This window comes from Chanodichthys erythropterus, chromosome 20, assembly GCF_024489055.1.
Source record: "Chanodichthys erythropterus isolate Z2021 chromosome 20, ASM2448905v1, whole genome shotgun sequence".
Lineage (NCBI taxonomy): Eukaryota > Metazoa > Chordata > Actinopteri > Cypriniformes > Xenocyprididae > Chanodichthys > Chanodichthys erythropterus.
Genome location: NC_090240.1, coordinates 19,027,941 through 19,053,578, shown reverse-complemented (window position 1 = coordinate 19,053,578; position 25,638 = coordinate 19,027,941). Strand labels below are relative to the sequence as shown.

Sequence of the window (25,638 nt, the reverse complement as noted above, 5' to 3'; positions counted from 1 at the left end):
TTATGAATAGGAATTTTTTTTTTGAATGGGAACTGATAACATTTTACAAATAGTAAAGAATACAATCATTATTGAAAAGTGAAAAGTTGATAAATTCCCATTGAATTCCATTATAAAGTAATGCACTTCTTTTAAAACAAACATTTAACATTCAAATAAGAAAGAGTTCATATAAATCATTTAAGGTTTCCAAAACCATATTTTATCACACTGAGTTTATGACAGTTCTGTCAAAGTCGCACTTGCAGAAAAAAAACAACATTTTGAATCAATGTGTGTTTGTGTTTGCCAGGGAGACAGCGAAATACCTCTAAAGTAAGATAAATGAGGCTTCATTGGCAGTGGGATTCACGTCGGGATGTGTGTGTGTGTGTGTGTGAGTGGGTGGTTGTGTGGGCGGCTTGCGTGCGTGTGTGTGTGTGTGCATGGAGGGATTCAGTCTAGGCTGTGAGCTGATGAGGTAGACAGAGGAGAATGTTGAATATGTCGTTGTTTTGGCAGAAGCACAATCCCAGAGTGTGTGTGAATGTGTGTGTGTCAAGCTGTTAAAATCATTAGCTGAGCTCTAATCTAAATGATTTACTGAGTTCTGCTCCTTTTACTCTCTCTGTCTTTTGCTATTGTTTTATTCCGGCTACATGTCAAAAACAGATGAGCTCACACACACAACACGCACACACACTCTCTCTCTCTCCGGGGTCCCTAAACTTTACTACCTCTCTTGTGTATCGCACAGTCATAGCCATACATCAAACGCTCACTTGCTAGAGTGTTGAGAGTCTATTTAGCCTTGTGTATGTTTGCCTAGCGTCCTCTCTTAAAACGTTTGTTCAGCGTTTCCCTCAAGGAGAGAAAAGCGAGCGAGCGCGTGTTGACATCAGAGAGAAAATGAGAGTTTAAACGCAGGAAATAGTTTTCTGCGCACCAGGCTCTTGCTGAAACACGCACGGAGAAGTGCTGGGAAAGGTTTCAGCACAAAGACGCTCATACACTTTCTTTTATTTTAATTAGGCCTGTATGCAGCGTTTGACCTTTGAGGTTAGCGTGAGCTTAGAGCATCTCGGCACACAACATCGCCACTAATCCACAAACCCGCTCTGGACGGCACCAAAACCACCAGAACAAAAAACGCTTTATCCCTGCAATCTGGACATCACACACCAGGACTGAACCCTGCTTTCAATTATAGCAAGAAACTCCAAAGCGATGAACACGGAGTGTACGGCAATGAAGCTGATTTCCTGTACTCAAAGCAATGCTTTGGTTGAAATACCCTATTTATCAGCTAATATGTCACTCGCTCACTCACGTACGTTGGAAATTTCTTGTTTTTTTTCTTTCTTTCTCTTTGATTTGACGTTCTTTCATACCTCCGGTTCCATTGGTCGTGATGTTGTTGCTGAGGATGTTCTTGTCCAGTTTGGATGTGCTGTCACTGCCACTATTAACAGAGTGCTGGGGGTCTGTTAGTTCCTGCATCTCCAAGGCCCTGAGACAGACAAATGTAACACTTGAATATATTATATATATATATATATATATATATATATATATATATACACACACACTAAAAATGCTGGGTTAAAAATGTCAAGGTATCTTTATTTCGTACCCGCAGGTAAAATAGTTTTGCAGATAAATAGAATTTCGTTGTCCAGAGAAAACACATACAAGACACAACAATTCACAACAAATATACTGGTTAATAACATCATGACAGGCTGCACCAAACACATGCATATCCCTTCTTGCATTTAACTAACTATGGCATACTAAAACAACCCAAGTTGGGTTGAAAATGGACAAACCCAGCAGTTGGGTTAAATGTTTACCCAAACTGCTGGATTACTTTTTTTTTTTAACTCAACTATTGTTTAAACATTACTGTGTTGCTTTAACCTTTTGCTTTAAAATGAACTCAAAGTCCACTGGAAATGAACATTTATTATTATGTGTAATACATAATAAGTTTAATGAATAAACGATAAACATTTATTGAATTGCTTAATAAATTAATAAATGTTCACCTTTTGATTATTATTGTTACCTCTAGTAATTATGTGTCTGATTTTGGGTTCATTTTAAGTCAGCCATATAGTAATTTTTAAACAATAGTTGGGTTAAATAAAACTGCCCAGCACATTGGGCAAACATTTAACCCAACCGCTGGGTTAAAACAACCCAGTTGCTGGGTTTGTCCATTTTCAACCCAACTTGGGTTGTTGTTTTTAGAGTGTACCATTCAAAAATTTGGGGTTGGTAAGATTTTGTTATGTTTTTGTCTCTTATGCTCATCAAGGCTTCACTTACTTGATCAAAAATACAGTAAAACAGGAATAGTGGGGAAATTTATTACAATTTAAAATAGATGTTTTCTTTTTTTTTTTTTTATATATATATATATTTTCAAATACATTTTATAGCTGTGACGGCAAAGCTGAATTTTCAGCATCATTACTCCAGTCTTCAGTGTCACATGATCCTTTACAAATCATTCTAATATGCTGATTTGGTGTTCAAGAAACATTTATTATTATAATGTTGAAAACAGTAGTTGCTTATTTTTGTTGAAATTGTGAAACACTTTTTCAGGATTATATGATGAATCAAGTTCAAAAGAATAGCATTTATTTAAAAAACAACTGTAACATCATACACTCTAAAAAATGTTGGGTTAAAAACAACCCAAGTTGGGTTAAATATGGACAAACCCAGTGATTTGGTTGTTTTAACCCAGTGGTTGGGTTAAATGTTTGACCCAACCTGCTGGGTAGTTTTATTTAACTCAACTATTGTTTAAAAATTACTATATGGCTGGCTTAAAATGAGCCCAAAATATGTTGGAAATTAAAAATCAGACACATAATTACTAGAGGCAACAATAATATCAAAAGGTAAACATTCATTAAAAAGCAATTTAATTTTTAAACATTAGTTGAGTTAAATAAATCTACCCAGCAGGTTGGGTTTAAGATTCAACCCAACAGCTAGGTCAAAACAACCCAATCGCTGGGTTTGTCCATTTTTAACCCAGCATTTTTTAGTGTATATGTCTTTATTGTCACTTTTGATCAATTTAATGCGTCCTTGGAAAATAATAAAAAAAAAAAAATCTTACTGACCCCAAAATGACCGTAACACTCACCAAGCAGAAAATGTGAGCAAAAATTGTAAGAATGATAATATGACACTCGCTCATGTGTCAAACCATCTGCTAAAGAAAACATCTGCCCCAACTTGTGCATCTTCTATGAGGTTTTACCTCAGAAACCTGGAAAGCAGTTTATCTAGGTCATGTTTATCTAAAATCTAGTTTTTTTCCCCCCAGAATTCCATGTAGCAACACGGATATGGAATATTCTTCACATTAAGCCACCCACATAAGGAGGAACAAAATCACAATGTGCCTTCAAGTTGTTACAGGTACAAAGTAACACAACTACCTGCGCTGTTTAACACTAATGCTTAATATTCTCAATGTCATGAGGACTCAAATATAGATTTTCAATAAAAACAATTAATAAAATTACAATTTCATGACCAGTAAGAACTATTTTTGGCATTTTAATGATGAGATATTTTTAATATGCAAAATTCAATGTTATTTATAATAAGGATGGCAAATGACAATTTCATATCCAGCAGGATTTTAGGTTAAAATATATATAATACATGTGTACATACGCTTTCTTTTTTACCATTTGATTAAATTTTTTAGTAATTGACTTAAATAGTCCCTGTAATGTGACACATTTTTAAATACAAATATTACATGTATCTATCAATCCATCCATTCACCTTAATATAAGGTCTAAACTATACAAAAAGTAAAAAAAATCCACAAAAAAAAAAATCGAATAGTTTTGCATTGGAGCATTTAGCGGACACTGTAATCAAAAAGACACATGTACAAAAACAGCTCTTATGATAATGTAATGGCAATCAGAGATAAAAACAGAGTTGCTCCTCAGACGTTTATGGCATAAACATCTGCATAAAATTTCTGAATGAATCCCAAAGTACACAGTGCTCTAACACGCACAGTGAGACAGTCATGTTTTAACCAGGTGAAGCCGTCTGCTTTACACCCACTCACACGCTACAATGACTTTAACATCCTTCTCTCTTTATCTCTCCCTCTGTCTTTATGTGTACAAAACCACTCGCTCCCACAGTCCACTGTCATTGGCACTCATAAATAATCCCCTAAATGGATTTCAGTGGAGAGTATGTGTGTGAAAGTGTGTTCACCTTACCTGTTGTCTACTGGGTCTGGAGCATGGGAATCAGTGGTCAATTTCTTCACCTGTGGAAAGACCAGAAGAGACGGTTGATGCTGATAGTTTCTCATTCAGTGTATGAGGACAACATTGTTTTTTCCAAATCTGGATTGATTGTTCAGCTATGTGACTCAATGTGATGTCCTCACTGTACATGATTTTTGAAGCTACTGTTGCCTTTTGAACATGAATATTTGCAAATGCTGTCCACTGAATGAGGTGAATATGAATAACAAAAAAGGATTACACAATATGAGGTGAAGTTAGGGGTCAGTAAGATTTTTTTTTCTTCTTTTAATTAATGTTTAAAAATATATATTTTAAATAAATGTTTGTTTGAACTTTCTATTCATAAAAAAATATCCTGAAAAAAATCAAAATATTACCAAAATATTAGGCAGAACAACTGTTTTCAACATTGATAATAAAAATAAATGTTTCTTGAGCAGCAGATCAGCATATTAGAATGATTTATGAAGGATCATGTGACTGAAGACTGGAGTAATGATGCTGAAAATACAGCTTTGCATCACAGGAATAAATTACATTTTAAAAGATATTTAAAATGGTAATAATATTTCTTTTTTTAATAACATTAAAAAATTACCAACCCCAAACTTTTGTACATGTGACATATGTATGGAAGCCCATATTCATCACTAAATAAAAAAATAAAAACAGGAATTGCAAAATTTTTTCTCACAACTGCGAGTTATAAAGTCAGAATTCTGACTTTTTTTAAATCGCAATTCTGATTTTTTTTCTTGCAATTGCGACTTTTTATCTCAGAATTGTGAGATATAAAGTCACAATTGCGTGATATAAAGTCACAATTCTGAGATAAAAAGTCGCAATTACTGTTTTTATTTTTTATTTAGTGGCAGAAACAGGCTTCCATACATGTTTGTGTTTCCATACATATGAGTTTATATCTCGCAATTATGACTTTATATCACGCAATTGCAAGTTTATATCTCAGAATTGTGACTTTATAATTCGCAATTGTGAGAAAAAGTCAGAACTGTGAGGAAAAAAGTCAGAATTGTGAGATATAAACTCGCAATTGCGTGATATAAAGTCACAATTCTGAGATAAAAAGTCGCAATTACTGTTTTTATTTTTTATTAAGTGGTAGAAACAGGCTTCCATACATATGAGTTAATATTTCAGAACTGTGACTTTATAACTCGCAATTGAGAGTTTATGGGCCCTATAATACACCCGGCGCAATGCGACGCAAGGCGCAGCGCAAGTGTGTTTGCTAGTTTGCGTCCGGCGCCGTTCGCGTTTTCCCGTTCAGCGCCACGTCCTTAAATTAGAAAATGCATTTGCGCCAGTTAGTGCGCCCATGGGCGTGCTGGTCTAAAAAAGAGGTGTGTTCAGGCGCATTGCCGGCGCATTGCTATTTTAAGGAGCTGAAAATAGACTGCGCCATAGACCAACTCAAACCTGGTCTAAAGTCTAAAGTCAGTGGCGCAATATTTTTTTGTTAGAGCGCGTTGGTAGAAACTGCGCCTCTGGGCGCGTCCACAGTGCGCGTTGACTTTGCTTATTACACACAGGGATATGCATCACACAAATATGCCAAATATTAAAAACAAAAGGATTACAGTGTAAAAGAATATTATTGTGTAGGCTACATAAATATAAAAATGTAATGATGAATAGTCATTGTGTGTATTAGAATTAGGATACCTATTTTCAATTCAGCCTATTACTACTTATAATGATGAACGAAACTGGCTAATTAATTGAACAATCTTGCCAATACACACACATATATTAACTGACTGATCGCGCGGAGCTATATGAAAGCCTGCATCCAACACAGACGACTGAAAGATTGACTGGCCACTTAACAGGTAATTTCAGCAAAACATCACTCGTTGAACTATATATAATGTTATATCCTGCTTGTCCCGTAGATGATCTGCTCGCGCGCTTTAACTTCGCGCACGAGCACATCAGTTTCTTCGCTTGAAAAGCGTTCAGCTTTTCCGCCAACAAATTCCGGCATGTAAATAGCAATCCGCCATGGCGCGAGTGCATCTCGCTCTTAAAGGGAAGGGGAGATGACACTCTGATTGGTTTATTGAACGTTACGCCCATTACTCATTAAGAGAATAGGGACAACCCATTTCAAAAAGGCGCCCCGGCGCACGGACCGTTTTTCCATCGTTAAAATAGCAAAAGTGGATTTGGACACGCCCTGAGTACACCTGCGCCGTGCGCTTCACACTTTGCATTTAGATCGTTAAAATAGGGCCCTATATCTCAGAACTGTGACATTATAACTCACAAATGTGACAAAAAAAGTCAGAATTGTGAGATATAAACTCGCAATTGCGTGATATAAAGTCACAATTCTGAGATATAAACTCGCAATTACCGTTTTTATTTTTTATTTTGTGGCGGAAACGGGCTTCCATACATGTTTGTGTTTCCATACATATGAGTTTATATCTCGCAATTCTGACTTTATATCACGCAATTGCGAGTTTATATCTCAGAATTGTGACTTTATAATTCGCAATTGTGAGAAAAAAAGTCAGAACTGTGAGGAAAAAAGTCAGAATTGTGAGATATAAACTTGCAATTGCGTGATATAAAGTCAATTCTGAGATAAAAAGTTGCAATTACTTTTTTTATTATTTTATTTAGTGGTGGAAATGGGCTTCCATACATATGTGTGTGCTTCATGGATATCGAACATTAATGTTAGGGCTATCAACCTCTTTCAGAAAACAGAGTGTTTGGGTGGAGGAAGAAATACCACAGACAGAACACATCTGAAAGGATGATGATAATGACGCCTGTTAATAAATACGGTTGTCAATCTAAAACACCATGTGAACGTATCATATTTGACACATTAGTTTCATCCAATATTACTAGCTTACAGCATTCTCTTACTCTTCAGTAATATACATAGCAACTCTCACCCTGCCTTTCTCTCTCCTACACACACATAAAATACATTCTTTCCCATTCTGGCCGTTTATCTTGGTTCTTACTCTCTGTCACGCTCAATATTACTCAGTCCTGAGTTAATAAAACCACGACTGCAAGTTCTTTCTTTGAATTTGTCCTTGTGACCAACTCTCTCCATATCTGCTCAGTTTCTTTCTTTCTTTCTCAAAACAGTGCATTATTCCTAGCATCTTACATTCATACAGAAACTTCAATTCATGCATTTTTTTTTTTTTCACATTTCACACTTGAATATGTATATGAATATGTAAACAGTGTACTGTAAAACAAAAGAAGGGATCAAAGAGTGCCACAAGTCTATAAACTTCTCACAATCAATTTACACTGTTCACCCCTCCCAAAACTGCTTGTAGTCATCTGGGTCTTAATTGAAAACACACATATGGACCTGTGAGCACACATGCACGTATATACATGTGTGTGTCAGATGTAGTGTGTGGTTTTGGGGAGAATGTTCACACATACACTACTATTGAAAAGTTTGGGGTCGGTGTTTATGATTCCTTTGCTCACCAAGGCAGTCAAAAATGCAGTCAAAACAGTAATATTGTGAAATATTATTTCAATTTAAAATAACTGTTTTCTACTTGAATATATTTTAAAATGAATTTATTCCTCTGATGGAAAAGCTAAATTTTTCAGCATCAAGACTGGAGCAGTCTTCAGTGTCACACGATCCTTCAGAAATCATTCTAATATGCTGATTTTCTGCTCTAGAAACTGTTCTCATTATTATCAATGTTGAAAACAGTTGTGCAGCTTCATATTTTTGTGGAAATCATGGATACATTTGTTCCAGGATTCTGTAATGAATAGAAAGTTCAAAAGTACGGCATTTAAAGAGAATCTTTTATCTTTACGGTCACGTTGGATCAATTTAATGCCTGTTTTCTGAAAAAAACAACAACAACATCATATGTGTATACATACTATACATGTGCTATTGGACAGATGACTTCGGAGCATTAAAGCTCCTCTCAGAAAAATGTCTGTGGTTTAGGCTCATCTCTCTGGTTCTAGGTTCTTATTTGTGCTGAGTATGGACACACCCAATATGATCTCCTCAAATTAGCCTGACACATTCAGGGACAGCAGGTGATCGGTCAATCGTACAGAGCTCTAAGCCTACTGTAAATCTCTCTCTGACTGTAACTACTTCCTTGTCCAGCAGCATCTGTGCTTTTAGAGCAGTTAATAGAGCATTTGAGAGCAGCCCAGCAGGATCCAGCTCCAAATGAGGCCTGCTGGTGTACAATGATCTAAGACTGTTTAACTGTACACCGTTTATAGATTTATGAAGTGAAATTTGTAATTCTTTGGCAGGCGGTTCGAAAAGCAACTAGAAAGTGTCATCTTAAGTCAGCCTAAGCTGGTTTGCTGGTCTTGACTGGTTCAAGCTGGTCTTATAGTACTCAACAATTAAACGGGCTAAACTGTATCTAGAAATCAGAAACCCTTGTTATTAGTGACACCGGTGGCCGTTAAGTGAACTTCAGCCAGACATTTAGATCAATATGTAACTATCCGCTGTGCGCGCACAACAAAAATGACAGCATTGAGAAAGCAGTAGTTAAGAAAGCATCTGATCATAGCGATGTGAATATGTTTGCACCAGCTCTGCAATTCACCGGCATCACATCGACAGACGAGGTAATTTAAATTATAACAGCTTGATAGTATATTTGAGATTATAGACTACACATATCTGAGTATAGTTTGAATTAATCCATTTTCTTTGCATGATACATTGACATTATATTACAGAATGGCTCTTTTGGCATGGCAATTTGGCTCTTTTTTTCCTGAACATTGTATAAGTATTCATTTCATGTGTCATTGAATGGAAGAGAGCATCTCGGGAGCGTGTGTAAATGTCACATTTTTTTAAGTCCTTCATATAAAAATCAGTCTACGTGCTTTCACAGAGTACCTAGGAAGCTGGGGAAGGTCTTGCTTTTTAAGTTTCAAAGCGATTAATGAAAATTCTTACATATATTCAAGATGAATTTTTAATGGCCCTACCACAAAATGATCTATTTTGTTATTTTTATTTTTAATTAAATATATCCACCTTATTCATGACTAGCCTACTGTGTTTTGAATTATGGGTTGCACTTCTCGTTTGGGGAACATCCATTTAAAAAGACTGAAATGAATCGTTTCAAATTGTAGGCTGCCCTACAAATAAAGCTTATCCGTCAGTTTGACTGAATAAGCTGTACATTTTTCTTTCATGTTTTATTTTCAGACATCATCAGAGGTGGGTAGTAATGAAGTACATTTATTTTGTTACATTTACTTGAGTAGTTTTTTGGAAAATTTGTACTTTTTGGAGTAGATTTAACTTGAGTACATTTTTAATGAAAAGTATAATTTTACTTTGCTACGTTAGGCGACGTTCCTCTCGTTACATTATTTTAATGCAATACTGTACATGTTAAGAAATGCATAGTTTATTCCAAGCGCGCTGTCTCCTTTTTTCATGAACGATGCCCCATTCACAAATGAATCACTCTTTTGAGTCGATTCTGTTCAAAGACTTGGTCGAACAAGTTGACAAAACTGTCTAAATTGGTTCGCGAATCAGTTTGAATGATTTGTTCAGTTCCCTGAATGCACTGAATCGTCTGAAGCGGTTTCTCACTCGGAGCGTTGGATGAAGTGGCAGTGGACCGACATCGATTAAAAGCAAATCTGCAAGATCTCTATTAGCTGAACTGCGTATGCTGTCTGTGAACAATTCCACACAGGTATCGATTTCATTTGATTTCAATTCATACAGACAATAGCTGACATTTTACAACCAAACAATTACGCCACGATAACAAAGTGTAGCATTTCTTTATAGTTTTCATGGACATATATCTTAATTTATACATTAAATAAGCTACCATTGTTCAGAGAGTATGAAATGGTAATTTGTCGGTAGCCTATTGCGCAATGCGACCTGTTCGTCTTGAAAATTAACGCCTTTGCTTTGACACAGTTAACCAGTTTACACGCGCCTGCAGAAATATACATTTGATTACATTTTGAAAAACAGACAGAAGAAGATCCGTCAATGTGCATTTGTTCATTGTTCATTGACCATTGTTTGTGTGCGCGAGCACATGAAGAGTTTTCTCTCTTCTTTCAAATGTAGATTATATGTTGTTATTATTATACAAAGTAAAGGACATGCAATGATATTCAGGTTACAGATGCCAGAAATAATGCTTGTCTCTTCCGTGTTTGTTGCAAAGATATCTAAGTATGACAATAATTTAAATATCTATCTAAATAATAACATGCTATTGTATTGATAGTATTGATAGTAACAAGCTACTTGAGTAGATTTTCAATGGATACTTTTTTACTCTTACTCTTACACTCTTACATAAAATTCTGGGTTGAAAATGGACAAACCCAGCGATTGGGTTGTTTTAACCCAGCAGTTGGGTTAAATGTTTGCTCAACCTGCTGGGTAGTTTTATTTAACCCAACTATTGTTTGAAAATGACTATATGGCTGACTTAAAATGAATCTAAAATTAAATTAAACTGTTCATTTATTAAACATATTAATAAATGTTAATTTTCAAGATATTTTGGGTTCATTTTAAGTAAGCAGTACAGTAATTTTTAAACAATAGTTGAGTTAAATAAAACTCCCCAGCAGGTTGGGCAAACATTTAACCCAACTGCTGGGTTAAAACAACCCAATCGCTGGGTTTGTCCATTTTCAACCCAACTTGGGTTGTTTTTAACCCAGCATTTTCTAGAGTGTACTCAAGTAACTATTAAGATTATTACTTTTACTTTTACTTTGAGTAAATATTTCTATAAGTACTTGTACCTTTACTTGAGACAGTTTTTGGATACTCTACCCACCTCTGGACATCATGAGAATAATGTAATGCTTGGTGTTTTAATGTAACGTTATAACAAGAATATCTATGGCAAGAGCTCTTTTCAGTCGCTGATTTCTATCCTCGTGATTATTTTCTTTTGTCCCTTTGCATTCCGCTGTAATAGTATGAAAAAGGACAACATATATTGCACATTTGTGGTCTGTTCACCCGATATAATTTACAATATACCCCATTAATAATTCACTGGAATACACAAAGAATCTCTAGTTTTTCTCCTCAAAGCCTGACGTCTCTTTCCATGTTTGTTTTCACAGGTAAATAGGTACAATTTATTATCTGTAAAAATGACAGAAATCACTATGAAATAGTATTACGCAATGCTAAAGTTCATTAAAAAATTTTATTAAGGCAACGTATATTATATAATACAGATATATATATATCAGTATAGTTATATTTAATCACATTTTTTTATGGCCTGTTGAAAGTATCTTGTTGATGCTTTTACACTTTTGTGTCCTTTTAATGTTTGTTGGTTGAAGGGTGAGTAAAATAATGTCATCTCGTACCCCGTTTTTAAAAAACAAAAACGTATTATTGCATTTTTTTGTAAAACATTTGCAGCTGGAAATTTAACAGCTATAATATAACTATTTTTGCCAGATGGTGCAAAACATTACTGTGTTGAGCTGTGAAGATGGTCTTCGAGCCTGACCAGGTGAAATGTGGCCAAGATCCCTCTAAAATCATCCAACAGACCACCATAATCAGGCTGGGAAACCAGCTAACACACAGACAACCAGGTGTTTTTTGGCAGGTGAAACATTTCGCATACAAGCAAAGTTCTGATTTTGTATTTTTTTAAGCACCTGACATATATCCAAAGGTGAAATCTGCATTATTTACGCTGATTTCTGCTGAAAAACATGTTAAGAATGTGTTAAATGGAACTGAGAGTAGTAGACAATAGCCAAGAGCCTAATAAACATTTAATAAATGGGCGTTTCTGCTGTGTTCTATATGCAGATTCCAGGCCTGCTTATGGATACAGAGGCTTCACACACACCAACACACAGAAAACAGTCCCCCTTTTCTTGTTCTTTTTTGTGCTTTCAGTATTATGGTTATCAGCGCTGTAACTTTATACTCTTCCTTTCATGTAAAATACATTGTTACCTGTGCCCCCCACCCCTCCGCCCCCCAGCACACACACATTTCAGCATATGCCCCTGGGAGGTGTAAGATTATCTGATGTGTCCCCTCCCTGAAACACTCTTCTCTAAAGGTAGGGGAAGGCAATAGAGAGAGGAAGAGAGAGGAAGAAAAAGGAAACAGAAAAGAACAGAGAGTGTGTGACAGGGCAAAGGGCTGTATGTAATGCGCACACACACAACATATGTGTTTTTCAGGGTATTCCGATCAGGTGACAGTGGCTTATGTTGTTATAATTTTTGAGAACATTTAAACTCCCTGAGGACACTGAAAATTAGAAATAGAAACTAAAATTAGAATGAGCGCACACACACACAAACGCAAAACCTGTTCCTCTGAACCAGCCCATTCAACATTCATGTTCTCAATTTTAAACTGATAAAATCATGCCAACAAGATCAATCTTATAAAGTATATGTAAACACTGTCAAACTTAAACAAGGTAGTGCATGCAATAAAATACAAAAATATTATAAAATAGCAGTTAAAGAAATTACAGTTATTCTACGCACATATATTTTACAAAGTACATATAACTATATAACTTTTTTTGTTCAAAAATGAACAAAATTTAAATAATGAGTCAATATATCATCAATCCTTTTTCCAAAATGTGTTTTTGTCTTACCCTGATTCACTCTGGTAAGCCTATGTTGAAATTTTAGACCTGATGGGAAGGTTTTCACGGGAAATTGCGTACATGCGTCACTCGTCCGCCCATGTCTCGTCATGTCCGTAAATATAGAAAAGTTGCTTTGGCTACTTTGACGCGTGTTTGGTGTGGGAGTGACATAGGTTAGTTAGCGAGAAAGGTTGACATGGAGCACGCTAAATCTCGAACCCCCGGGGAATGCAGAACAGAGGACCTTCTGCTTAAAAAAAGAGAATAAAACGTAATAAAACAAGAATCAACACTGGCTTGGCTTTTAAAGGTGCTAAAGACGATCTTTTCGTCGACTGAGAAACCACAGACTGTTAGTGAGTTTTTGAAATGAGCGCATGCATAAGAACAGCCCCCCTCCTTCAGAGCTCATTTCGAGGGAACACCTCCCAAAACTCGTGCACGAGTATTGGAACACGAGTGTTTACCACCGGCATTCGCTGTGTCGTGTTAGTGGATTCATTATGTCGGACTCACCGCAGGTAACTCATAATCTGCAGTTGTTACTTCTGTCTCCTGACAAAAACACTGCATGCGGCGCCTGTGGAGTGTGGAAAGTTACTGGAGCGCGCAGCCGCGCACGTCTCTCACAGGGAACGTCACGGCAGTGATAGACAAGCCAGAGGGCCAATCGTTTACACGATGATCGCGTAAACGATTGGCTGATGTTTTTAAGGCCCTACCTCGTGTACAGATGATGTATATTAATATTATTACTTTCAGTGCACCTAATAAATAGTCTTTTATCAGTTAGTAAAGACAGTTTCAAGTAATATTGCAAAAATGTATAAAACAAAACATCCTCTTTAGCACCTTTAAAGGATTAGTCCACTTTTAAATAAAAATTTCCTGATAATTTACTCAGCCCCATGTCATCCAAGATGTTCATTTTCAATGTTCACTGGCATCATTCGGTATGATGTTCAAAATCTGTCATTTTCGAAAAAAAATACAACTGTATATGCTTTATAAACACATATTATCGCCTTACACGTGCTTCCGCTCTCCACATTCTTCAAAAAGCTTATGCTGTATGTCCTAAGACCTCCCATATTCTACTTACGGAAAAAAAAAACGAAACTGCCGCCACGTTCGTTTCGTAAGTTCAATAGGCGTAGGACATACAGCGTAAACGTTTTGAAGAATACGGAAAGCGGAAGCACGTGCAAGGCGATAATATGCGTTTATAAAGTATATACAGTTGTATTTTTTTCGAAAATTGCCAATCGTTTCGCTAGATTAGACCCTTATTCCTTGTCTGGTATCGTTTAAAGCCCTTTGAAGCTGCACTGAAACTGTAATTTTGACCTTCAACCGTTTGGAGGCCACTGAAGTCCATTATAAGGAGAATAATCCTGGAATGTTTTCATCAAAAACCTTCATTTCTTTTCGACCGAAGAAAGAAAGACATGAACATCTTGGATGACATGGGGGTGAGTAAATTATCAGGAAAATGTATTTAAAAGTGGACTAATCCTTTAAGAGATGGTGAGAACTGAGGGATTTGAAATGTTGTAAAAGAGATGCTTTTTTTTACTTAAAAAGTGCGTAAGATATTTTATTGAACGTATAAATTGCCATATGTAGCTCTCTAACAGAGTTGTAAAGCATTGTGAAGGGTCATTATGTTTGTTGTAGTGCTTTTCTGGAATTTATTTTCAAGGAAGTACTTTGTCTATTAATGGGTATAACTATGGTAACGTCTTCAGCCAGTCAGCTTGAGATCTTTCACAACTAGGCTTAAGAGATATAACCAGTTAGATGGAATGTTTTATGAGCAGTAGGATAATCTCTGTCTCTTTTAGTTATGAAAAGGAACCAAAGTCATGCAGAGCCAAAGCACAACAAAAATAACGTTCTTCTGCAAAACGCATGCAGTTTTGTTTTTTTAACCGCTAGAGGGCCAGAAGTTACATAAGCTGCGTTTCCACCAAAATTATCCGGAACAACTTTTCCCCCCAGACCTGTTTCTGTCTGCAATTCCATCGAGGTATAAAGTACTGTGAAGACTAGACAAATCCTCCACATATTAGCTCAATAAAGCTTGAACCTCGTTGTTGGCCCATCGGTCGTATTTTTTAAACTCCATTGTTGATTCGAATAGCAAACAACTCTTACTGCACGTACCGCAACAGTCCCACCCCCGAAAGAACTTTGGAAAAAGTACTACCTCACGAGCAGAGACTTTCTGAGGGAGAAATTTTTACCCGGAACTTCATTTAGACCTTGGTCCTTGTGGTCGAAACACACCAAGTACCACCCAAAGTCCCTACTTCCTGGGGAAAGTTTCTGTGGTGGAAACGCAGCTATAGTGTACTTTTAATTTTCTTAGTAATTTTTTATTTTTACATACAAAAGTATGTGTAAAACACTAACATTAGAGTATCTAAACTTATTAAAAGCGGTTTTATTGTGCATGAAGCGGGTCACTTCATGGGGGCACACATATTGAGGACACATGACCAGCCAAATATGACTAACTTTATGTTATAACCTCCTGTTAATGAACACTTTTAGGTCACAGAAATAAATAAAAAAATGGCTGAATAGTGTTGGTGTTTCTGCAATGTCTTCAGCAACTGCAAATTTTAGAATGATGCTACATTGCCACCATTAGACATCAGTATAAGTCACACCAGCCAGCACAATATAGCCAAAAATTTGTATTTGCATAAAATTAATGTGTTAACACAATAACTATAAAACAATAATGAGATTAATTGACAGCCCCAATAAATAAATGGTTGTCACAGTCTTAACCATAATCATAGGGCTGCAAGATTTTATCATTTATTTATTTAGTCATAGTCAGTCATGTAGCAACGTTTAGGAACAAATATGTTTTTGATCACTAAAATGACCAGTTACGGCACCGGCACATACGTTGGACTGCTCCGTTTCCATGTCAACCTAGTGTATGAAGTCTGAATGGTATAAGCCGCCAGGGGAAAGGGGTCAGAGGGAAACTGGACACCAGGCCAAGCCCTATAGACAGACACACCTTCGCAGCTTTGAATGAATGTGTGTGCGTATGTGTATGATCTTGTGTGCAACAACATCTTTCTCTTCCACTGGCTCACTGATTCACATATCTTTGTACAGCAACCAGAGTGTTTATACACACACGTCTCCATACATGAGCATTGTAGTGTGTGTATCATCTTAAGAAATGAGCTGAAACTTTATATAAAAAAGCACTCTAGCATTAAAGTGCTCCCTTCCCCTCTGATTGCAGCAGAAAAAATGCTGCTTAATTATTCATGAGTTCTTGTGCTTGTGTCAGCTTTTCGTTAATTATTTAAATTAATCTCATTAACGAAAGGCCAGGTTTCAGGAGCATTTAATTAAATGATGAATTGCTTCCCAGATGTCGACGTGCTTGTTAAATAATGTGCTCAGGCTGGACCCAAAGCTGTCACAGCTAGACTCAACCCAAAGCTGCACACAAGGAGCATCATAGTGCACATTAGTGCCATTATACTCCACAACTTAATACAGTTGGCAAGATCAAGCGGAGAATTATCATCAGTGATTCTATGTGACTATAAAAACAATCTATAACCATTATTGCTATGCACAGCTTCAGGAACGACACAGTCTGCTCAAACTCGCAGCTTGTTTTGACAGCTTGTACTGATTTAAATGAGACTGGATACAATTTAGTCTCATCAAACTCAATGCCAGTACTTGAATACTTAACATTTATATTAAAATGCAAGAATCGAAAGGATCCTAAATAAAAACATTACAATGACTGCACCATAGATTACCATTTTATGTTTATTTCTATCAATTCTATTCTTCTTCCTCAAACTAAAGGGCCAAGTGTTCAAAAGTTTGGAGTCAGTAAACTTTTTTTGACAGAAGTCTCTTATGCTCACCAAATTTAATCAATTGATTATTACAATTTAAAATAGTTGTTTTCTATGATATATTTTAAAATGTAATTAAAGGGTTAATTCACCCAAAAATTTAAATTATCCCATGATTTACTCACCCTCAAGCCATTCTAGGTGTATATCTTCTTCCAAACTAACACAATCGGAGATATATTTAAAAATATCCTGAGTCTTCCAAGCTTTATAATGGCAGTGAACAGGGGGGCCTGATTTTGAAGCCCAAAAAAGTGCATCCATCCATCGTAAAAGTACTCCACACAGCTCTAAGGGGTTAATAAAGGCCTTCTGAAGCGAAGGGTTTTTGTAAAAAATGTCAATTTTTGTAAAAAAATATTCTAAATATACTTTATTAACTATAATAACCAGCTTCCTGCAGACGGCTGTACATATCGATTTGCAGCAGAAGAGTAATCTCTGACCCGACGAATGACATAATGACGAACACGGAAGCGCAGAGGAGAGAGCAAAACAAAACACCGGCCACAAATTAGAGAAATTTTAATTTCGATATGAGAAAAGAAGAGCACAGCCCTATTTGTTTAAACCGTGAGAGGCGTCTAAGCTTACGATAGTTATAAAATATGTTTTAAAAATGGAGATTTTTCTTACAAAAACCCATAGTTTTGCTTCAGAAGGCCTTTATTAACCCCCTGGAGCCATGTGGATTATTTTTTACGATGGATGGATGCACTTTTTTGGATTCAAAATCTGGCCCCTCATTCACTGACATTATAAAGCTTGGAAGAAATGAAGCTTGGACAAATCTCCGATTGTATTCATTTGAAAGAAGATAGTCATATACACCTAGCATGGCTTGAGGGTGAGTAAATCATGGGCTAATTTTCATTTTTGGGTGAACTATCCCTTTAATTCCTTTGATTCTTCAGTGTCACATGATCCTTCAGAAATCATTCTAATATACTGATTTGCTGCTCAAAAAAACATTTTCTATTATTATCAATGTAGAAAACAGTTGTGATGCTTTATATGTTTAAGGAAACCATGATTCGGATTTTTCAGGATTCTTTGATAGAAAGTAAAGCATTTATTTAAAAATAGAAATCTTTTGTAAATTAAATTAATCTTACTGACCCCGAACTGACCCATTTTCTGTGATAATACAGCTTAACTTGTGTTTAACCCATCTTTTTAATACCCTAATACCTAAACTTAAAATATCATGAACATTCAGCATAGATAAACACATATGCTACAATACAAAGCTGTAAAATGTGATGTTGTGTAATCTTGAATAGTACATTGTCTTAATATGTATATCTTCTGCATAGGACCAGAACAAGGGAATCAAGACATGATATATTTTCAGTGAGATGTGAGTCGATTTACAGTGTAAGACACAAGAAACAGGTGTAAACAACAGATAACCATCAGGACGATGAGACTTCAAATTTTTACTAACAAACAGAAGCTTGTTCACTTTCACCATACTTTTCATATCTGCGTTTGAGTTGCCACTTGTTTGTTTTGACATTAAAGACAGAGTGCTTGTTTTGCTATAAAGCAAACCCACAACTTCTTTCTACAGTCTAGAAGATTTATAAATATTACTGCGTCGGCTCGGCAGCTTTCAACACAATCGCAACTTGTACTCTCCGTTATTTGTGGTTATTTGCTGATTACACTTAAATTGGGAGGTGTAAATATGTGAATGTGGTGAAGCCTTGCTTTCTGTTCTCCTCTCTCTGCCTCGACCCCTCTTCCTCCCTCTCTGTAGGTGTGTGTGTGAGTGAGTGTGTGTAACCTGAGTCCTCTCTCTCTGTCTGTGGTCTCTGCTCTGGGGCTCTGGGGCACAGACTGCACCAGAGGAAAAGGCTGCAGCTACACCCCCCTTTTCATTTTACTCCTCTGCTATTTTTCTCCAGAACCAAAAGCATTGATCCCCTGAGTCGCAAAATACCCCCCTCCACCCACACCTCAATCTCCCTCTTCCTCTCCTTCCATTACCCCAAACACCCCCAGATCAGTATCTGTCCTCATCTGGATTATGGACGCCTGTCTGTCTTTTTCAGAGCACTTGTGTACATATACGCATATAATAAGCACGAGCCCGGAAAAGTGTTGCAACACAAACGCAGGACTGTTTTAATCATTAATCGAATGTTATCGAAATGATAATATTAAAACATTTTTAAAATCTTTTTCCAACAAAAAACAGAATGGAAGTATTCGACTGACTCCTAACAGTTAAACACAAACACACTGAAAAGGACTGAAGTCATTTTAGCAGAGGGTGTATGTCACTTTGTATGCGTATGTGACACTGCTCAGACTTGTGGTGGCCATATGGCTACTGTGCTCAACACTTCAGCTCACATCTGTTGTGTATTAAAGAGCTAACGCTGCTCAATACACACCTGGGTGGCCTTTCCGCGCACACACTCATTCATGCACACAAACACACTTCAAACCGCACAATCAAACTGTTCAATTATCACATAGTATAGACCAGAGTTTCCAACCTTTTTGCCTTATATATATACGCCCACAGCAACAACAAACCAGAAATGAGTTCCTTAACTGGAAATCATTCAGCATTATCATAAAAAGTGGCCATTATTCATTTTTTGCAGGGACATTTTGGATAAACTTCCTCAAGAAACAAACACAAGTACTTGAATATCTAACATTTGTATTTAACCAAAGTATCTGGAAGAATCAGGAAACACTGCTTGATTTCTGTTAATTCATTTTTTTTGTTTGTTTGTTTCTACCTCAAACTGATGGACAAGTCACAATTACACAAAAGCGTTCAAAAGTTTGGTGTTGGTAAGGGTTTTTCCATGGCTGCATATATTTGATCAAAATACAGCAAAAACAGTAATATTGTGAAATATTATTACAATTTAAAATAACTTCTTTCTGTTTTAATGTAAATGTTTATTCTTGTGATGTAAAGCTGAATTTACAGTATCATTACTGCAGTCTTCAGTGTCACATGATCCTTCACAAATCATTCTAATAGGACGATTTGCTGCTTAAGAAACATGTATTATTATCAATGTTGAAAACAGCTGTGCTGCTTAATATTTTTATGGAAACTGATACATTTTATTTTTCAGGATTCTTTTTAAGGTCAATTTTGGAGAAACGTTCTCAAAAACACCTGTCAATGAATATATTGGGAAATTATATCCAATAAAGTACTTTATAATACAATACAATATAATTTATTTTACAGTTAGTTCTGGTCCTCAAATTACATTGGCTTAGCAACAAGTGCTGATATAGTAAATATAATATAACAAAAAAATGACTTATCTATCTTATTTTTCAACACTCTAAAAAATGCTGGGTTAAAAACAACCCAAGTTGGGTAGAAAATGTACAAACCCAGCAATTGGGTTGTTTTAACCCAGTGGTTGGGTTAAATGTTTGCCCAACGTGCTGGGTAGTTTCATTTAACTCAACTGTTGTATAAAAATTACTGTATTGCTTGCTTAAAATGAACCCAAAATATGCTGGAAAATAACATTTATTAATATGTTTAATAAATGAGCATTTATTAATAAGATAATGAATAATAAACATTTATTAAATTGCTTATTAATAAATGTACACCTTTTGATTATTATTGTTGCCTCTAGTAATTATGTGTCTTGTAATGTGTATTTTGGATTCATTTTAAGCCAGCCATACTGTATAGTCATTTTTAATCAGTAGTTGGGTTAAATAAAACTACCCAGCAGGTTGGGCAAACATTTAACCCAACCACTGAGTTAAAACAACCCAATTGCTTGGTTTGTCCATTTTCAACCCAACTTGGGTTGTTTTTAACCAAACTTTTTTAGAGTGAACGTGGAAGTAAGCTATTTCTTCTATTTCTTCTAATTCATTAGCCACTATATAATAACTACAAAAACAAACAAAAAAGCACAGTAAAGGTAAAACCAAATGCGCAATAAGCTAATGTGATTATGATTATGATAATAAATTAAAATACCAGTCTGCAACATCAAGGAGCATAACAGACTGTTTTTGTACAGCTAAAATAATTGGAAGTGAATGACACCGGAAGCGTCGCACATTCAAGTTAAAAATGGTCGTATAAGGTGGATAGGTTTAACAAAACAAAATCAGTATTTTAGGATGCACACACCCTTGGCTGAAAATCACTAGTGTAGAGAGTCATTTTGATGGTATGTTATCCACACATATCCACACATACACACTCTTCAAATGATACTGCATAATACACTGACAAATTCTCAATTTTCTACATTTTTGGAGTGTTAAATTCAATACACAGACATAAGAGAAAAAGGTATTGAGATAATCCTCTGACATATAATGTTGTAAAACACATCTAAATAGGGTGTATTGTAGTTCACTTACGCTCTGTTCATTCAGCTCCTGTGTATTCTCCATCAGTTGAACTTCCACTCCCTTTAACTACAGTCCAGACACCTGCAAATGAAGGATGCTTTTAAAATCGCCATAAACACAATACAACGCATAGGCATCCCTGTCTCGTTTCTGTCTCTCTCTCTCTCTTCCTTTGTGTCTGTGGGTATGTGTGTGTAGGAGGGGAAGGAAGAACTCTGGTAACTTCACTGTATCATAACCAGCCAGACTGAAGTAAATATAATTTACAGAAGTAAACATTAAACAATGGGCAGAGAGAAATGTAATCAATGTAACACACACACACACACATACACAAATGCACTCATTCAGTACACACAAAACACCAAGCTGTCCAGGTCATGGTGATGCCAGCATGGCAGTAGTCACTTAAAACATCTAACCATGACTTCTGAGTCCCCCCAGTAAAGCCCTTTCCACCCCATCCCACCCTCCATCCTTATCTTTCTCTTTTCCCATCCTTCCTCCATCATTTAAAACCTTGAAACTTCTGCAAATTGCTTTGAAACCTCCTGAGGCCTCAGTAATGAAAAGCACTCTTATTCAAAAACTCTTTGAATGGCACTGAAAGCCTCGGGATCAGGAGAATAGGTTTATTTTCTGTCCTGCCGCAGGTACCAGACCTGTGGTTTGCAAAGCTGCCTGTATTTTTAACATTAATTTTGTGTTTGGATGTGAGAGGGTGAGTTTTGCTAACCCTGAAGAGGTTTGTCTAAACAACTGTTAAAAATGTTTTAAGTAACCTTAAAAAAAAGTGCTTCATAATAAGGTAACTTTGAAATTAACTGGTTATATTTGATTCAAATATATAATATTTAATTATTAATTACTAAATGAACCTTAGTACATGAGATTACACTAACAAAAGTTATTTTAAAGGTCATAGTTCAGGTAGAAAGTGGAGCAAATTCTCTTTATGGAAATGCACAAGGAAAAGGTTTATATATTGACCAAATAAAATCATGGGCATCATGCATATATTTATTTATTAATTTACTCTGACAGTCCTGCCTTAATACCCTAGTCAAGAAGAAAAAAAAGACTATTTAGTATTTTTATTTAGCTGAAAGTGAACCAGTGATCTAAAGCCGACAGAACATATTGTTTTTTCCATAATAATCTATTTATGAGTTTTCTGGACAAAGTAAATGATCTGAGAAAGTTGTACCTCAATTGAACAGCCCAAATATACAAATATATGTGAATTGGTGATTTCTCTCAAACACCTGTTTCTACCAACAATAATTATAATGTTCATTGAAACAAGTTTTGACTTGGCTTAAAAACCTGAGGTCAGCTTGAAAGGTCATGATGCTTCTGTTTAGGAATACGATATAGATTACAGTGACCTATAAGATGTAAATGGATGTAAATGGGAAGTCTCCACAAGCTTCTGTATAAAGGCTTGTGTGTGTGTGCGAGTATAAGAGAGAAAGAGAGTTGAAGGACAGTTTGAAGAGCAGATCATTTGAATTTTTCATTTGCTTGGTGAAGCTGTGTTCTGAAATTCTAGCCTTTAATGCTCAGGCGGGGGAATGAGCTGAGCAGCATTGATTTTTACTGTTATCACTCAGTGCCCTCTGAGCCTACTGTCCTCACACACACACACACACACACACACACACACACAAAGGAAAGAAGCTGAAATTTATTTCCCTTCTGTCAACACTACATTTTCAAATCAAAAGCCACTGTATGCAACAACTGTCCCAGATCAAAACATTAGATTTCACCAAATAAGAAAGACTAAGTAAAAAGACAGCAGTCTGGGAATTGTAAACGGTCCAATTAGAGCAGATCATTCCGTCTCAAAATAACAAAGAGCGCCAGCCCGCTTTACTGTTATTGTCATGAAAGCACGCGGAGCGTTTACTGGCGCGGCATTCTGCGCGCGACTCGACACAGCCGCGGCACGAGCACAACGCGCAGGAAAGCCAAATACTCCAAAGCTTTCGTTTTCCTCCCTTTAAATCATCAGAGCTCACTCCACTGACAAAACACACCGCTTATTAATAAATAAACAAAGCTGGACAGGGAACAAAGAGCAAAAGAATTTTGTCTTTTATGAATTAATGAATTGAGTAGATTCATTATTTGTTATTAGCCTTTTATAAACGATTTCACTATTCAATTTATACAGTCAGGTCCCATAAGTTTGATGACAATGCCTAAATTGTTTTCTTATCCAACGTGAAAAAACACTTTAAAATCAGAGAGCTTTTTATTGCTCAGAAACCGTCTGTTCTGGTGCTTTAAAGAACCCAGAAAGCAATATACTGACTAAAAACCTAAAAATTTAATAATCAAGATCTCCAAAGAACCACATATCTCATCTCAGGAGAGAGATGCCAAATTGAAGAACCTTAATTTTCAATTGTAGGCTACTTTCCAAATTATGTTGACAAATTTTTACTAGTCACATGCAGTTTAATCTGTTGTGAAATATAAAATGGCATCCAAGTGAACAGATCTTAAAAAGCCATTTTTAACCCTTCAGGGTGTGATATTACATCCAAACATGGGTGATTACCTTTGACCCCTCTTATAGCCTATATGTAATTCCGTTTAATAATTAATCTACTAAAGAAAACTACATTTGATCAATCTACAGTCCCTATAATCTACTACAAAAAAGCGTTTAAAATGTTGCCCCACCATTCAATTCAAAACCGTGCACCGTAAATCCGTCAAACAAAGTGTCCTGCAATCTTTAGGAATGGATTAAATGTTAAAATGCTTACAAGTCTCGAGTTTTCCCCCAATGTTTGAGGCCTGGAGATGGCCGAAGCGGAGGTCACTGGTGTTCTCTTATGTAATTGTTGGCTAGTACACTCCATCTTATTACCATCCACCAGAGCGACCTGTGTGTTGTGAATTATTTCGTGTTAAGTGTGTAATCTAATCCGGGCTCCTTCTCCGGTATCGGCTCGAGCTGCTATCGACAGCGCGAGAAAGCGACCAATGGCCAACGCGCAATGAAGCTGCTTCAGTGTCGGGATGATATTCCCGTTTCCTCCGTATCAAATACAAACACAAACTCCACGTGCATGGGAAAAACGGACATGGCACGCGCCATCCAAACGGACACGGGAATCACCCAACAAACTCAGAAGCACTCTTTAGTGAAAAGTTAGGCTACCCAATAAATAAATAAATAAGTCTACTAAAGAACATATGGGCTAATGAATGCACTTCATGCATGAAAAGAAAGAGAGAGAGAGAGAAATCAATCAATGATGCGATTGTTTACCAAATAACTCGAAATTCGTGTTTAGTGATAAAAACCTCATCTTTGTTTTCCAACCAAGTTTGTAACTTCTTGTCGAGTTTTCAGATTCAATCGTTTTTCTTGATCAGTAAAAAAATTCAGAGGTCCAAAAAAGTGCAAAGTTTTAATAATTTTCAGGCAGCAGTTAAACTTCCCATTTTAGTGCGCTGAATTTTTTAACAGTGATAATTTGTAGAATTATTTTATTGCTATAGGTTTTATATGTGGTCTAATGTGGAAAGCAGAAATTACTGTAGAACTGTAACCTTCTTTATGAGTCCTAATTTCCCTAGACATGAAAGTGTCAGGCGCGAGCAGGTGCTCCAGCAAACTGGTTTGCGCGTTGTATGGAGCCACATACATTTTTAGCAAAACTTTTAAAGTTCCTGAATAGTGAGCTATTTTATGGCAATTCAAAATAGGTACTTTACTTACTTTTAGGAGTTGTGCGTTGTTACGATTTCCAAACTCTCAGGTCCGTCCGCATTCACACTGTTGACATGCTCATCCAAAAATATTCAAGTGGTCGAGCTGCGTGAAGCGCGAGGAACAGCTCGCGCCAGTCAGTGCACGCGCTGTCAGTGAAGCTCGCGGGGAAGTCCTCCCTAAGTTCATGAGAGCTGCACTGGCCGCACCGGAGCGGAACGCTCCAACCGACAGATCACTATTATAAGCCAAACTCCGAGTATATTTGCTGTCTTGCACTAGCCGTGTTTTCCCCTTTAATTTACGCTCCTAAAGTTATCGTGAGCACACGCGCACTCCGTGGTCTACTTCATTATTAAAGTTCTCTCGCAGCGGCGGGGCAAGAGCGCTCATTGATGCGCATGCGCGCAGCTGCCATGCGGGGTGCTGCTGTTGGCTCGCACCCAAGCCAGTAATGGGGCACAGCACAAGGGCCAGGATGAGGCTCTTATTAATAGTTTCGTCCGAGTGATCAGCTCAGTTTTATTTACCACAGCCACACAACAACAACCAAGTCAAACCCTTGTTTTGGGATCAGATTCACTCACACTTATGCAATCTTGCACTTGGACTTCCACTTCCACCCTAATGGACCAAGCAGCAAGAAAGGGGGAGCTCCTGTAATTAAC

At 36.6% G+C, this 25,638-nt stretch overlaps 1 protein-coding gene across 15 annotated transcripts in view; it reads right to left on the bottom strand.

Moving 5' to 3' along the window:
- The window catches only part of eya4 (EYA transcriptional coactivator and phosphatase 4), a 46,863-nt gene extending 21,538 nt beyond the window's left edge, over positions 1 to 25,325 (bottom strand). For 8 of the 15 annotated variants that reach the window (XM_067371393.1, XM_067371395.1, XM_067371394.1 and 5 more), the window contains exons 1-4: positions 24,980 to 25,325; positions 21,247 to 21,318; positions 4,257 to 4,306; positions 1,371 to 1,489 (exon numbers count right to left, since the gene is read on the bottom strand). In XM_067371393.1, coding sequence (XP_067227494.1) covers positions 1,371 to 1,489; positions 4,257 to 4,306; positions 21,247 to 21,279 — 202 coding nt within the window. In that variant the 5' untranslated portion in view covers positions 21,280 to 21,318; positions 24,980 to 25,325. Of the gene's footprint in view, positions 1 to 1,313; positions 1,490 to 4,256; positions 4,307 to 21,246; positions 21,319 to 24,979 lie in introns of all 15 variants that reach the window. The other 7 variants (XM_067371387.1, XM_067371386.1, XM_067371389.1 and 4 more) reach the window with 1 other exon arrangement.
- Positions 25,326 to 25,638: the final 313 nt, after the last annotated feature.